The sequence below is a fragment of the Dermochelys coriacea genome, chromosome 27 (genome assembly GCF_009764565.3).
Source record: "Dermochelys coriacea isolate rDerCor1 chromosome 27, rDerCor1.pri.v4, whole genome shotgun sequence".
Taxonomy (NCBI): domain Eukaryota; kingdom Metazoa; phylum Chordata; order Testudines; family Dermochelyidae; genus Dermochelys; species Dermochelys coriacea.
Window position 1 is genome coordinate 2,264,352 of NC_050094.1, and position 16,890 is coordinate 2,281,241.

At 48.7% G+C, this 16,890-nt stretch overlaps 1 protein-coding gene across 1 annotated transcript in view; it reads left to right on the forward strand.

The window, feature by feature from the left end:
• Nucleotides 1–16,512, forward strand: part of C1QL1 (complement C1q like 1) — a 64,868-nt gene extending 48,356 nt beyond the window's left edge. The window contains exon 2 of the mRNA XM_038385726.2: nt 15,906–16,512. Coding sequence (XP_038241654.2) covers nt 15,906–16,085 — 180 coding nt within the window. The 3' untranslated portion in view covers nt 16,086–16,512. The remainder of the gene's footprint in view (nt 1–15,905) is intronic.
• Nucleotides 16,513–16,890: the final 378 nt, after the last annotated feature.

A 16,890-nucleotide genomic window follows, 5' to 3' on the forward strand; every position in this document is an offset into this window, starting at 1 on the left:
ATATGAAACTTTAGCGCATCTGACATGTAAATATCTTGCGACACCAGCTACAACAGTGCCATGCAAACACCAGTTCTCACTGTCAGGTGACACTGTAAACAAGAAGCAGGCAGCATTATCTTCTGGAAATATAAACAACTTGTTTGTGTGAGTGACTGGCTGAACAAGCAGTAGGACTGAGTGGACTTGCAGCCTCTAAAATTTTACATTGTTTTATTTTTAATGCAGTTTTTTATACATAATTCTACATTTGTACATTCAACTTTAATGATAAAGAGATTGAACTACAGTACTTGTATTAGGTGAATTGAAAAATACTATTTTGGTTTTTTACACTGCAAATACTTGTAATCAAAATAAATATAAAGTGAGCACTGTGCACTTTGTATTCTGTGTTGTAATTGAAATCAATATATTTGAAAATGAAGAAAACATCCACAAATATTTAAATAAGTGGTATTCTATTATTGTTTAACAGTGCGATTAATTGCAATTTATCGCAATTAATTTTTTTAATCGCTTGACAGCCCTAGTACAAACACGTCCCTGCTCGCTCCCACCCTCTCATAGCTTCATAGATCCCAAGGCCAGAAGGGACCATTAGACCATCTGTTCTGACCTCCTGCATAGCACAGACCAGAAACCTGCCCCAAATAATTCCCAGCACCGAGCGGTTAGAAAAACAGCCGGTCTGGATTTTAAAATTGCAAATGACGGAGACTCCATCCCCACCCTGGGTAAGTTGTTCCAATGGTTAATTAACCTGAGTGGTAAGAATTTACACCTTATTTCCAGTCAGAATTTGTCTAGCTTCAACTTCCAGCCATTGGATGGTGTTATCCCTTTCTCTGCTAGACTGAAGAGCCCATTATTAAATATTTGTCCCCCATGTCCTCTTGAATTTAAAGAGCCAGAGGGATTCATAGAGTCATAGATACTAAGGTCAGAAGGGACCATTCTGATCATATAGTCTGACCTCCTGCACAATGCAGGCCACAGAATCTCACCCACCCACTCCTACGAAAAACCTCACCTATGTCTGAGCTATCGAAGTCCTCAAATCGTGGTTTAAAGACTTCAAGGAGCAGAGAAGCCTCCATCAAGTGACCTGTGCCCCATGCTACAGAGGAAGGCGAAAAACCTCCAGGGCCTCTTCCAATCTGCCCTGGAGGAAAATTCCTTCCCGACCCCAAATATGGCGATCAGCTAAACCCTGAGCATATGGGCAAGATTCACCAGCCAGATACTACAGAAAATTCTTTCCTGGGTAACTCAGATCGAAACCCCCCAGCCTTATCCCAAGGCAGAATCCTGTAGAGCACTTGGAAGCAGTCAGGGCCAATGGTTCCTGCCATCATTTGATACAGAAGGACTAACAATTAGACCAGGCCACTGGTCTAGATCCAGCAATCCCTGGACAACAGGAGTGGGAAGAATCTAGTGGGTGATCCAGTGCATTCCCCTCCCACAGCTAGTGCAGGCCTGTGACCTCCACCTGGGCCCTCTGTGCTCATAACAAACCGGCACCAAATTCTGTGACAGCCACTCTGTGGCAGCAGCCATTAGAGTCCACTGCATCATATGTGTAGTCTTGGCCACGGGAGACCGTTTGTTCCTGCAGGAGGTGCACATTGCTAACAGGGAGGTAAGTAAGCCTTGGAACAAGCTACCAGGGGTATGGGGGATCCTCTGTCCCAGGAACCCTCTAAACCAAGACAGGACGTCTCTTTCTAAGAGGCTCTTAACTCAACCAGACACTCTGGGCTGGCTGCAGGAACCCCAGGGTGCCGGCCTGCGCTCTTCAGGAGATGAGACATGTTACCGTCCCTTCCAGCTGTAAAACCTCCAGCTCTGTGAGTTCCACCTCCTCGTGCACACATGCCACATGGGGCACACACGCTCCACACACACACACACCACATGGGGCACACACATTCCACACACGGGGCACACACACTCTACAAACAGCACACACACTCCACACAGGGCTCACACGCTCCACAAGCTGCACACACAAACACCAAACAGCACACACACACCACATGGGGCGCACACACTCCATACATGGTGCACACACACTCCACACACGATGCACACACACTCCACATGGGGCGCACACACTCCACACGTGGCACACACACACTCCACACAGCACACACACATACCACATGGGGCGCAGACTCCACACGGGGCACACACGCTTCACACACAGCACACACGCTCCACACAAACAGCATACACACTCCACAAGGGGCACACACACTCCACACACAGCACACATGCTCCACACACGGCGCACACACTCCACATGTGGTGCACACATTCCACATGGGGCGAACACACTCCACACGCAGTGCACATGCTCAACATGCACCGCACACACTACCAGGGGCGCACACACTCCCCAGGGGTGCACACACTCCACACGCACTCCACACACTGGGCACACACACTCCACACACAGCACACACACTCCACACACGGGGCACACACACAACATACGGTGCGCACACACTCCACACGGGGCACACACGCTCCACATGTGGCGCACACACACACACACCACATGGGGTGCACAGACTCCACACGGGGCACACACGCTACACACACAACACACATGCTACACACACACAGCAGACACACTGCACACGGGGCACACACACTCCACATGGGGCACACATGCTCCACACACGGCGCACACACTCCACACGTGGTGCACACACACTCCACACATGACGCACACGCTCCATACGTGGCACACACACTCCCCAGGGGCGCACACACTCCCCAGGGGTGCACACACTCCACACGCAGCACACACACTCCTCAGGGGCTCACACACACTCCCCAGGGGCGCACAGCTTCAGTGCTCTTCAGCATAAAAATTCACAGCCAATTCTGGACACTGATGTCCCCAGAGAGGATTTTTGCAGTGCTCTCCAAATGGCCCAGCCCCACTGCCCAGGCCCGGGCTCCGTTGGGTCCGTCCCGGTGAGCCAAGTCACAACCACCATCTCTCCATGTATGCCAGAGAAAAGGGGAGCCTCTTGCCGACTTCAGTGGTTCTTCTCCCAGCTCCCCCAGCCTTGCTGCTACCCTGCTCACCAGGCTCCTTTGCTCAACAGCCTGCCCCTGGGTGCTGGCTCTGGCTCCCCTGCCGGCCCCTTGGTTCCTCGCTCCATGGAACAGGGAGGTTATTAGTAGGGGGCCAAATTGATCGCAGGTCTCTCAAGGCCAGGGGAGGTTATACCAGGGCGGGATCCATGACAGCCAGTGGGATTACACCGGGGAGGGAGCTGGCCTGTTTTCCCTGCCGAACTAATAAGAGAAGGCGAGAGTGGGCTTCCCCTGGTGATGTTTCATGAAAGTCGGCCCTGCTGGGTCCCTCTGGCTAGCACTGTATGCTCTCCCCTCTCTGCCCAGCTCTGAGTCTCTGGCACGTAGAAGGGCTGTGTGCAGGGCGAGAGCCAAGCCCAGCGGTGGCACTGGTTATTAATCCATTGCTGTGGGTGCTGTTTGGATAAGCAGGTTCCTATTTGTGGGTGGCTGCTCTGTGTCCAGGGGGGCTGGAGTCCCTGGTGAAGTGGGGAGCTGTGCACAGCTTTGCTCTCCCCCTCCCATGAGATCAGTTGCACTCATGCTGCCAAGTTCTGCACTTATCTTGCCTGCTTCATAAAACCAGGTGAATCCCAGGGCAAGGTGACAGCAGCGTTTGCTGAGTGACTGAAAATAAAAGAGCAAAGAAAAAAATGGGGCATATCCATTAGCAGTGCCTCTGCATGCGCTGCTGGAGAGTGGTCTGGCAGGCCAGGCGGTGCAATGGTACAGCTCTGGGCCAGCGTTTCTCTCCCATGCCTGCCTATGTCTGCTCTGACACAAGGCTACTGGTGTGCACATGGGGGCTGGCTGATGGGGAGTTCCCCTGGCCTGGAGTCTGTGTCAGATCCATGTAAGTCACTCTAGGCTGCCCCTTTGCAAGCCCTGGGGCTGGACTTGGCTAGGGGGTGGGCCCACAGCACATGCTGTTACAGGGATTCTGGGCTGTGCCGCAGACCACAGGTGGGCAGAATGGGTTGCTGTGAGTTAAAGTCCCTGGAGCAGCTTAGACTCTCGGGGTCACAAAGGTGGCAGAAAGCCCCTGGACTTCCTTGCCCTCCCCTGTCACTGCTGCCATGGTGCCGCGAGCTGAGTGCAATTTGCATCGTGTCTAGGTTTGGTGCTGGCCAGCTCCTACCTGAACAGCCATGATTTGTGATCGAGTTGTGTCTGCAAAGCATACAGCCCCCTGCAGCACTGAGTGTCCCAACACACCAGCCCCACCCTAGCACAGAAGATCTGGCTAATGAAATGGATGAGAACCTTCAAACAAACCCCACCAGCCCATGTCCTCCACCCATGCACAGGGAGATGCACAAAAGGGCAAACGAGTTCTCCCACCCCTCTCTGTGCCATATTTTGAAAATGATGTTTATTTGGTGCCCTTTTCTTGACAAATCCGCCCCTCACTGGCTTCTCTCAGACACAGAGAGAATACGGGGCAATAGTAAGTGTCTGGTTCGCCACTTACACGGATTTTACATTGCTGTAGCCCCACTGATCTCAGCAGGTTACTCCTCATTCACACCCAGGAAATGAGAACGGAGTCAGGCATCTGAGGCCAAATCTTCAAAAGAGCCAAGGGGCAGGTTTCCTTGGAAAATCTGTCCATGGTTTCTGAGATAGTTTCTTATACACACACACATACACACACACACACACACTTTATTATTTATATTACAGTAGTGCCTAGATCCAGGGCCCTTCAGGCTGGAGGCTGCACTGGTCCCCTCCAAACAGTTTAAAATCTAAACGACATGACAGACAAAGAGTAGAAGAAAGGAAGACTCATTGGCCCCATTTTGCAGAAGGTGACCCAAGGCACAGAGAAATGATCTGGCAAATCCCTTCAGCACATGAATTCAGTGGGATTCTTTAAGCACATGCTTAAGAGTGTTGGATCCAGGCCTCAGGAACAGATTCACAAAGATTTCTCAGCTCCTAAAAGTGCAGCCAGCACCTACTGGGACTGACCTAAGTACCTAAGCTGGTTAGGTGCCTGTATCCTATTGACATCTCTGGGAGTTAGGTGCCTAACCTGCTTACATGCCTTTGTAAACCCCACTAGATGCCTGTCTACATGTAGGTGCCTGAAGACCCTTAAAAATCTGGCCCTAATTGACTTGGCCAAGGTCATTGGGGGAATATGTGGTAGAGTCCCCCTGGAGGGCCTGAAGCACAAAATCTGTCTGTCCAGCCTCTGCCAAGTTTCTGCATAAATAAATACAAAAAGAAAAGGAGGACTTGTGGCAACTTAGAGACTAACAAATTTATCTGAGCATAAGCTTTCGTGAGCTACAGCTCACTTCATCGGATGCATTCAGTGGAAAATACAGTGGGGAGATTTATATACATAGAGAACATGAAACAATGGGTGTTACCATACACACTGTAACGAGAGTGATCACTTAAGGTGAGCTATTACCAGCAGGAGAGTGGGGGGGGGGACCTTTTGTAGTGATAATCAAGGTGGGCCATTCCCAGCAGTTGACAAGAACATCTGAGGAACCGGGGCGGGGGGGGGGGGATAAACATGGGGAAATAGTTTTACTTTCTGTAATGACCCATCCACTTGCAGTCTCTATTCAAGCCTAAGTTAATTGTATCCAGTTTGCAAATTAATTCCAATTCAACAGTCTCTCGTTTGCATTTGCTCCAACCCCTCAGACAGAGATAAACACCTACAAGATCTCTATCAAGCATTCTTACAACTACAATACCCACCTGCTGAAGTGAAGAAACAGATTGACAGAGCCAGAAGAGTACCCAGAAGTCACCTACTACAGGACAGGCCCAACAAAGAAAATAACAGAACGCCACTAGCCATCACCTTCAGCCCCCAACTAAAACCTCTCCAACGCATCATCAAGGATCTACAACCTATCCTGAAGGATGACCCATCACTCTCACACATCTTGGGAGACAGGCCAGTCCTTGCTTACAGACAGCCCCCCAATCTGAAGCAAATACTCACCAGCAACCACACACCACACAACAGAACCACTAACCCAGGAACCTATCCTTGCAACAAAGCCCGTTGCCAACTGTGTCCACGTATCTATTCAGGGGACACCATCATAGGGCCTAATCACATCAGCCACACTATCAGAGGCTCGTTCACCTGCGCATCTACCAATGTGATATATGCCATCATGTGCCAGCATGTACATTGGTCAAACTGGACAGTCTCTACGTAAAAGAATAAATGGACACAAATCAGACGTCAAGAATTATAACATTCAAAAACCAGTCGGAGAACACTTCAATCTCTCTTGTCACTTGATTACAGACCTGAGAGTGGCTATTCTTCAACAAAAAAACTTCAAAAACAGACTCCAATGAGAGACTGCTGAATTGGAATTAATTTGCAAACTGGATACAATTAACTTAGGCTTGAATAGAGACTGGGAGTGGATGGGTCAATACACAAAGTAAAACTATTTCCCCATGTTTATTCCCCCCCCCCCCACTGTTCCTCAGATGTTCTTGTCAACTGCTGGAAATGGCCCACCTTGATTATCACTAAAAAGGTTCCCCCCCCCGGCTCTCCTGCTAGTAATAGCTCACCTTAAGTGATCACTCTCGTTACAGTATGTATGGTAACACCCATTGTTTCATGTTCTCTATGTATATAAATCTCTCCACTGTATTTTCTATTGAATGCATCCGATGAAGTGAGCTGTAGCTCACGAAAGCTTATGCTCAAATAAATTTGTTAGTATGTAAGGTGCCACAAGTCCTCCTTTTCTTTTTGTGAAAACAGACTAACATGGCTGCTACTCTGAAACCTGTCATTAAATAAATACCGTCTCCTGGCTGCAAACAATCTCTCAAGTCCAACAGAGAATTGTTCCGAGGGTAATTGGAGGAGGTCTCCTTGAAGCACTAGACTGTGGGAACAGTGCTGCGTTGTTTTTTTAAACTATGTCTTTATATAGGAAATTTAAATAGGTTTAAAAATCCAGCCATGAAATATCAGAGACAAAACATAATAATTACAACAGGTTTCAGAGCAGCAGCTGCGTTAGCCTGTATCCGCAAAAAGAAAAGGAGTACTTGTGACACCTTAGAGACTAACAAATTCATTAGAGCATAAGCTTTCGTGGGCTACAGCCATGGATGCATAGAATGGAACATTTAGTAAGAAGAGATATATATATGCATACAGAGAAGGTGGAAGTTGCCATACAAACTGTAAGAGGCTAATTAGTTAATGAGCTATTATCAGCGGGAGAAGAAAACTTTTGTAGTGATAATCAAGATGGCCCATTTAGACAGTTGACGAGAAGGTGTGAGGATACTTAACATGTGGAAATAGATTCAATATGTGTAATGACCCAGCCACTCCCAGTCTCTATTCAAGCCTGAGTTAATGGTATCTAGTTTGCATATTAATTCAAGCTCAGCAGTTTCTTGCTGGAGTTTGTTTTTGAAGCTTTTCTGTTGCAGAATTGCCACCCTTAAATCTTTTACAACAATAAGCTTTTGTTCAACGAAACGATGCACAGCAATATTCTCCCTGGAGCTCTCTGGTTAACAGGGTGTTACTGTCCTAGAGAGCGAGCATCTTCACATTACATGTTGTTTCTGGTGGTTTTATTAAATTGATTGATATTCCTGATTACACATCTTTTAGCAAACCAGGCATGTCTATCAAATGTTAATATTTAAAAAATGTGGACAGGTGTGCTGGGTTCTTTGCAAGTGTGAATGCAAACAAATCTCTAAGTATCTATCTGTTCTCTTTTTGGAGTAGCAGCCATGTTAGTCTGTATTCGCAAAAGAAAAGGAGTACTTGGGGCACCTTAGAGACTAACAAATTTATTTATTATTTATTATTTATTTATGCCACTGAATGCATCCGATGAAGTTAGCTGTAGCTCACGAAAGCTTATGCTCAAATAAATTTGTTAGTCTCTAAGGTGCCACAAGTCCTCCTTTTCTTTTGCGAATACAGACTAACACGGCTGCTATTCTGAAATTTATTTATTGTAATTTGTTAGTCTCTAAGGTGTCACAAGTACTCCTTTTCTATCTGTTCTCTATCTGTTTGCTGGGAACATAATTGGTGCATTAATTTTCCATAACACCCACCTCCCGTATTATTTGAATCATTGTGGTTGAGCTATTTTATTTTTTCCAAGGGAGGCTCTCAGTAGCTGAGCAGCTACTAGCATATGAGAGATTAATTCTTCATTTCCTCTTGTTTCAGAGTAGCAGCCGTGTTAGTCTGTATCCACAAAAAGAAAAGGAGGACTTGTGGCACCTTAGAGACTAACAAATTTATTTGAGCATATTTTACAGCTACAGCTCACTTCATCGGATGCATTCAGTGGAAAATACAATGGGGAGATTTATATACACAGAGAACATGAAAAAATGGGTGTTACCATACACACTGTAACGAGAGTGATCAGGTAAGGTGAGCTATTACCAGCAGGAGAGAAATAATCAAGGTGGGCCATTTCCAGCAGTTGACAAGAACGTCTGAAAGGACTGCTAAAGGATCCCGCCCCCAGCCTAAGAGGGGGATCCACAGGACCTGGAAACCAAATGAGTACAGGGGACAACTAATGAAATAACAGGGACAGGAGTTTGGTCAAAGGGTCAAACAAAGGGAACCAGAGGGGGACACCAAGCAGAGAACCCCGGACAGCGCCCACTGCTCCTCAATACAGGAGATATATTAGCCCCAGGTTAAGTAGGTCCCTTTTCCCTGGGTAAGGGAAGGTTCCAGAACAATCAGGAACTTTCTAGAATCAATTAAGAGAGGCAGGCTAATCAGGGCACATGGGTTTAAAAAGGCGCTCACTTCAGTTTGTGGTGTGTGTGCAAGGATTTGGGAGCAAGAGGCGCAAGAAGCTGAGAGTGAGAAGGCGTACTACTGGGAGACTGAGAAATCCAAGTATTATCAGACATCAGGAGGAAGGTCCTGTGGTGAGAATAAAGAAGGTGTTGGGAGGAGGCCATGGGGAAGTCGCCCAGGGAGTTGTAGCTGTTGCACAGCTGTTCCAGGAGCCACTGTAGACAGCTGCAATCCACAGGGCCCTGGGCTGGAACCCGGAGTAGAGGGTGGGCCTGGGTTCCCCCCATCCCTCCAACTCCCTACTTGATACCGGAGGAGTTGAACTGGACTGTGGGTTCCACCAGAGGGGAAGGTCTCTGGCCTGTTCCCCGATCCACTAGGTGGATCAGCAGAGACTGCAGGGTTGTTCTTCTTCCTTTTCCCCATGCTGGCCAGTGATGAGGCTAACTGAGTGAACGGCAGATTTGAGCCACGAAAATGGCCAAACTGAGGGCTCCTGTGAACCTCTGAGGCGAGCAAATCCGCCAATAAGCGCAGGACCCACCAAGATAGAGGAGGAACTTTGTCACAGTATCTACACTCATTCTTGGTCTTTTCTTATTCCATATGAATTCTAACAACATTCTCTGTATTCCTGCTAGGATTTTATCTGGAATGGTTACAAAAGATTTTAAATCAAGAAAGATAGAACAAAATGTTCATTTTGATCATGGCTATGTGTCCTAACCAAGAAATTGCATGCTGTCCCCAACACTCCAAGCTCTTTCCATTTGTTGATGCAGTAGTTTGACATTTAGATCATAGACCTCTTCGGGAGATTTGAATTCCCAGGTATCTTTTAGAATTTGTTGCCTGTTTGTACCCAAATGTTTCCGGGAGGAATGACTTTGAAGAATCTGGCAAACGTATAGCTAGCTGTTCAGATTTGGCATAATTTGCATTAAAACCAGATGCTTTCCCAAAGTCCTGGATTTCTTTCTCTACTAATTTTAGGGAAATATTTGATTTAAATAAAAATAGTATTACGTCATCTAATTATAAAGCTATTTTCTGATGTGTCTCTGCAAGTTTTATTCCTGTGGTGGATTCATTGTTCCTTATCCTCAGTGCAAAATGCTGCATGGCCAAAGCCATGTGCAAAAAGCAAAGGAGACAATAGACAACCCTGCCTTGTCCCACTGTGTGATTCCACTACAGCTGCTTTTGGCCTGGTATAAGGAGCAGTTATCCAGGTATAGAACTGGGGCCAATGGCTGTATAGGACAGGACTTGAAACAGAAAGTTCCAATTTTGGTTTCAAAAGCTGTCCATGCATCAAGCAATATCAAAAGAAATCGATGTTTTTTTGAGCTGGCATAATGGATGAATCCAAGTACTGTCTGATTTTTGTCTGTCCTTAATGAATCTGATCTGAGCTGAGTTTATATAAACAGAGAACATGGACTGCAATGGGCTAGCTAGTATTTTTGCTAAAATCTTTATGCTAAGATTCAGAAATGATATGGGCCTGTCAGAGCTAAATAAGGTAAATTGCACTATACAAGAGGTCAGACTAGATGGTCAACAAATGGTCCCTCTGGCCTCATAATCTATGAATCCAGGGTCATTTCCAACGTTAGGGAGAACAACAACAGTAGTTTCTGTCATAGGCTGTGGAAGTTCCTCCCCTAAAAGAATGGCATTGAAGGTATATCTCAAAGGACTCCCAAATACCTCCTTAAATACTTTGTAATACTCAGCTGGAATGCTGTCAGATCCTGGAGTTTTACCACTTTTCATACTTGTGATTGCCTTTAAGATTTCTTCTTCTGCTATTTCTTTATCTAAAGTTTCTTTATCAATTTTGTTTATCTTTGGCAAGCCTGATATTTCCAGATATAGAATAGTAGCATTGTAGGACTTGAAGGGACCTCGAGAGGTCATCTAGTCCAGTCCCCTGCACTCATGGCAGGACAAAGTATTATCTAGACCATCCCTGGCAGGTGTTTGTCTAACCTGCTCTTAAAAATCTCCAGTGACAGAGATTCCACAACCTCCCTGGGCATATATGACTCATGCCTCCCAATACCAGGTACCGAGGAGAGGGGATGGGGTGGGCCACTGCCCCAGCCAGTCTCTCTCAGGAAGCCCCCATGCTGCAGAGCAGTGACCCTCCCCTTCCACTCCCCATCAGGGGGCAGGCGCAGTGGGAGAAGGACAGAGCCCTTCTTCCTTCCCCACCCCGGCAGGCCAAGCAGAAATCTGGGGGGCACTTGACCCCACATGCCCCCCCTACACATCACCTATGTGACCTCTAGTCAATTTATTCCAGGGCTTAACAACCCTGACAGTTAGGAAGCTTTTCCTAATGTCCAACCTAAACCTCCCTCGCTGCAATTTAAGACCATTGCTTCTTGTCCTGTCCTCAGAGGTTAAGAACAATTTTTCTCCCTCCTCCTTGTAACAACCTTTTATGTTCTTGAAAACTGTTATCATGTCCCCTCTCAGTCTTCTCTTCTCCAGACTAAACAAACCAAATTTTTTCCAATCTTCCCTCATAGGCCATGTTTTCTAGACCTTTAATCATTTTTGTTGCTCTTCTCTGGACTTTCTCCAATTTGTCCACATCTTTCCTGAAAAGTGTTACCTAAAACTGGACACAATACTCCAGTTAAGGCCTAATCAGCACAGAGTAGAGTGGAAGAATTATTTCTCGTGTCTTGCTTACAACGCTCCTGCCAATACATCCCAGAATGATGTTTGCTTTTTTTGGAATAGCATTACACTGTCGACTCATATTTAGCTTGTGATCCACTATGACCCCCAGATCCCTTTTCACAGGACTCCTTCCTAGGCAATCATTTCCCATTTTGTATGTGTGCAACTGATTGTTCCTTCCTAAGTGGAGTACTTTGTATTTGCCCTTATTGAATTTCATCCTATTTACTTCAGACCATTTCTCCAGTTTGTCCAGCTCATTTTGAATTTTAATCCTGTCATCCAAAGCACTTGCAACCCCTCCCAACTTGGTATAGTCCACAAACTTTATAAGTGTACTCTCTATGCCATTATCTAAATCATGGATGAAGATATTGAACAGAACTGAACTCAGAATTGATCCCTGCAGGACCCCACTCATTATGTCCTTCCAGCTTAACTGTGAGCCACTGATAACTACTCTCTGGGAACAGTTTTCCAACCAGTTATGAACACACCTTATAGTAGCTCCATCTCAAAAGTGTTACTAAAGTCAAGATATACCATATCTACTGCTTCCTCCCATCCACAAGGTTTGTTACCTTGTCAAAGGAAGCTATTAGGTTGGTTTGACACAATTTGTTCTTGACAAATCCATGCTGATTGTTATTTATCACCTTATTATCTTCTAGGTGTTTGCAAATGGATTGCTTCATTATTTGCTCCAGTATCTTTCCGGGTACAGAAGTTAAGCTGACTAGTTTGTAATTCCCTGGGTTGTCCTTATTTCTTTTTTTATAGATTGGCACTATATTTGCCCTTTCCAGTCCTCTGGAATCTCTCCCGTCTTCCATGACTTTTCAAAAATAAACACTAATGACTCAGACATCTCCTCAGTCAGCTCCTTGAGTATTCTTCTAGCATGTATTTCATCAGGCCCTGATGACTTAAAGACAGCTAACTTATCTAAGTAATTTTTAACTTGTTCTTTCCCTATTTTAGCCTCTGATCCTACCTCATTTTCACTGGCATTCACTATGTTAGATGTCTGATCACTTCTAGCCCTAAATGGCCCCCTCAAGGATTGAACTCACAAACCTGGGTTCAGCAGACCAATGCTCAAACCACTGGGATATCCCTCCATTGCCCCACACCCCCCATGTCATAGTTGTATTTATTTACTAGCATTTCGAGTTCTTCCTGCTTATTCCCCATACTTCTTGCATTAGTATACAAGCATTTCTTTGAATAACTTCCTTCTCACTCTGTTTTCTAGATCATCCAGTTTAAGCTGCACCCCTCTCTCTCTGCTTCATGAGTGCCATGTGGCTCTCTCTCACTTGCTTCTCTTAGGCCATTCTCTACAGGCTCAGTGACACACTCTTCCAAGTCCATAACTTCCTTCGTTACTGCTCAAAGCATGGTTGTCAGATCCTCTCTCATGACCGTAAACTCCGACATCACTCCCCACTGTCTGCTAGCCTTTGGTAGCCATTTGGGCTTCTGCAGCCCTGGCATTTCTGCCTGATTTGCCTGCCATATGTTCACTTGGCATCTGAGAGATCTCTCTCCTCTCCTCACTGCAAGCTGAAAACACTCATCTGAGTGAAGGATCATTTTAAATTTTCCGATTTTTTGGAGACTCTGCAATTCTGTGCTCGGGTTTTGGGGGAGGTTACAGAGGGGTTGATCATGGGTGGCGGGTATCAAAGACTAAGTCTCCCCTGAAGCAGGCCATGGCCCTGCCCAATCTCTGCCCCGAGGCCCTGCCCTCCTTCCCCATTTACCCTTAAACTGGTGGGGAGAGCTCAGCTTCAGCCGGCAGCCTGGAGTTAGGGCCTGCTGGTGACACGGGGTGGCACTCGGGCCAGGCCTGCCTGGGGGTGGTGGTATCAGGCCAGAGGCCCAGTGTGGCCCAGGGGCCAGGCCGGCGCTTGGGAGGGCCAGCCAGCATGGCTGGGGTGGGCAGGCTGGGGCTCCTCCAGCCATGGAGGGGGAGTCTCCAGGTGCCTCTGGTCACGGGAGGGGGCCTTGGGGCTCCAGCATACGGGGGGCAGGGCCTCAGGTGGAAGGGGCAAGGCCATTGGGCTAGCCTCCTCAAAGGCGGGGTTCACCTGCCACCCATGGGGTCGATGGAGGCAGATTACTTTGCTATCCCCTCAGAGCTCAGACTTCAAGCTGCCATGTTAGTTGGGCCCCTGCTGGTCTCCAGTGCTGCTGGGGTTTTTTAATTCCTGAAAATTATCCTCACTTTTATTTTGGTGCACTCCTAGAAATCCCCCCCGAAGTGTTAAGCTGTAAGGAGCTATGAGAACAAGGGCCCCCCTCGTATTTGGGCCAAGCTGTAGCACAAAGGTTTTTATTTATCAATGAGCCATGATAGCTGCCCGTGTTTCTCACATGGTATCAACCTCGTGTTCAAGGGATACAGTCTCAGCCTTCCTGGTGGGCTCTTCGCTGGGAATAGATGTTAGTTCTACATGGAACTTTTCTGAGACCAAAACTGTCGTGCCCCAGACTGGGACTTGGAAAATCTAGGTTCAATTTTCTGCTCTGCTACAGACTCGCCCTGGGACCTGGGGCAGATCCTGAGGGGCCAGACTTTCAAACAGTTGGTAGCCAACAGGAAAATGTGGCTCAGTCTCCATCCATCACAGGGGGCTGATGGTCCATCCTGGGCCTGGCTTGCCGGTGTTAGCCTGCAGGCTGTGTGGAGCAAGGACTGTCTCTAGGCGAGGCTATGTGCCAGGCCCTGCTCTTGGCTGAGCCCCCTAGGAGTTCCTGGAACAATCACCCGAGCAGCCTAGCTGCGAGCTGTCCGGCCAGACCTGTCTCACCGAAAGCCTTCCCGCCGCCTGATTGACACTTGCAGCATCGACGCCCCAGAGCACCCCAGCCAGCCCCGCTTGAAACAGAAACACAATCAACAAGTGAAAAGGGACGTTAATCACGTCCAACCCACAAGCCCCCAGCCCCTCCCAGAAGCAGAGCTTACCACAGAGAGGGGCTGCCCGAGATGCCACTAGGGGCTTTGCTATGCTATTGATTTTATGGACAAGGTACCTAGATACTATGGTGATGGGCGGCCATATAAAACCCTCAGATAGAAGGGTTCCCCTTAACTTCCCTCCCCCTCAGGAAGCTGGGCTCTGGGCAGGGGAGGGGATGTCCTTGTACCCCTCCTGCTCTGGCAGCTCTGCTCCATGGGCTCAGAACAGGCTCTCTCCGGGTGCTAGGCGTGTCCCTGCACTCTCAGCAGAGACCTTATGATGCCACTCCTGTCTGCGCCAGGGTCATGCTGCACTCAGAATTGATCCCTGCAGGACCCCACTCATGTCCTTCCAGCTTAACTGTGAGCCATTGATAACTACTCTCTGGGAACAGTTTTCCAACCAGTTATGAACACACCTTATAGTAGCTCCATCTCAAAAATGTTACTAAAGTCAAGATATACCATATCTACTGCTTCCCCCCATCCACAAGGTTTGTTACCTTGTCAAAGGAAGCTATTAGGTTGGTTTGACACAATTTGTTCTTGACAAATCCATGATGACTGTTATTTATCACGGCACCTCCAGAAACATCTGCCTTCACCGTGCCTCCCTCCCAATTTATAACCTGCCCCTTCCCTTGCTGCCTAGCCTTGCCCAGCACTGATCCTTCGCCTGCTCTTCTAAGGAGTCCTTTCCTTTCTTCTTTACCTCTTCCATTTCCCCGTCCTGCCTTTCCTCTCTTCGCCTTTGCTCGCTCTGCTCCAGCTGCTTCTTTCTTTCTTTCTTTCTTTCTTTCTTTCTTTCTTTCTTTCTTTCTTTCTTTCTTTCTTTCTTTCTTTCTTTCTTTCCCTCCCCTTGCCAGTTTCATAGATTCCAAGGCCAGATCATCCAGGCTGATCTTCAGTAGGACCCAGGCCATAACCCCTAGAGCAGATCTCTTAGAAAAACATCCACTCTTGAGTTGAACATTGTCGGTAGTGGAGAATCCATGCCCACCCCCAGGAAGCGGTTCCTATAGTCTCCAGTTCTCCGGCTCCACTCCTTCCTGAGACCTGCGCTGGCTGCAGGTTTCCTGCCATTGTGCTCCTGTTAGCCTCCCCATGATGTGGACCCCGCCACAGTCTTGCAGGAGGAGAGTGAGGGGGGCTGGCCCAGGCAGGGCAGGGCTAGGGGACACTGCGCTGGGCAGGAAGGGGCCCAGCCTCTGGCTCATGGTCAGGGAGGCAGCAAGGCATGGGGTCTGGGCTCCAAACAGCCCTGGTGATTCGTGCAGTGAGCCGGGATGGGGGCTGGCTGTGGGGCGACAGATGACCACGATCTCTCTCCTCCCGCAGGTGCGGGCCAGTGCGATTGCACAGGACGCGGACCAGAACTACGACTACGCCAGCAACAGTGTCATCCTGCACCTGGACCCCGGCGACGAGGTCTTCATCAAACTGGATGGCGGCAAGGCTCACGGGGGGAACAACAACAAATACAGCACGTTCTCGGGCTTCATCATCTACTCGGACTGAGCTCGCCCTCGCCAAGCAGACTGGGAAGGCTCCCCAGGCGGGGCCCATCCCTAGAGCATGGCCCGGGGGTCTGGCCCCGGCCTCCCTGCCACATGGAGTGCTGGGGAGGGCATCTGGCTGCCGACAGTGAGACCCTGACATCTGCTCCTTTCCCTTCACTTCTTTCCTCCCCACAACAGCTACGCAGCCCCCATGAGCCCCATCTCACCTGATGGCCACGTGACCCCTCGTGAGCTCCGTCTCAGCCCCCGATGGCCATGTGGCCCCCACAAGTCCCGTCTCAGCCCCCAAAAGCCACGTGGCCCCCCATGAGTCCCATCTCCCCCCCATGGCCATGGCCACGCAGCCCCCCGTGAGCCCCATCTCACCTCCCGACTGCCACACGGCCCCTCATGAGCCCCGTCTACCCCCCGACAGCCTAGTGACCCCCCTGTCTCACCCCCCAATGGCCACGCAGCCCCCCCATGAGCCTTATCTCACCCCCAAGGGCCATGCGGCCCCCCGTGAGCCCCGTCTCACCCCCAGACGGCCACAAGACCCCTCATGAGCCCTGTGTCACCCATGATGGCCACGCGGCCCCCCACAAACTCCCTTCCATCCCTAATATCATGTGGCCCCAGTGAGCCTCATCCCATCCCCCAATGACCATGTGGCCCCCCACAACCCATCTCACCCCCCCGATGGCCACACAGCTTCTCATTAGCCCCGGCCCACCCCCTAATAGCTACGCAGTGCCCACAAGCTCCGTTCTACTCCCAACTACCACACAGCCCCTGGCGAGCCTTGTTCCACCCCCCGATGGCCA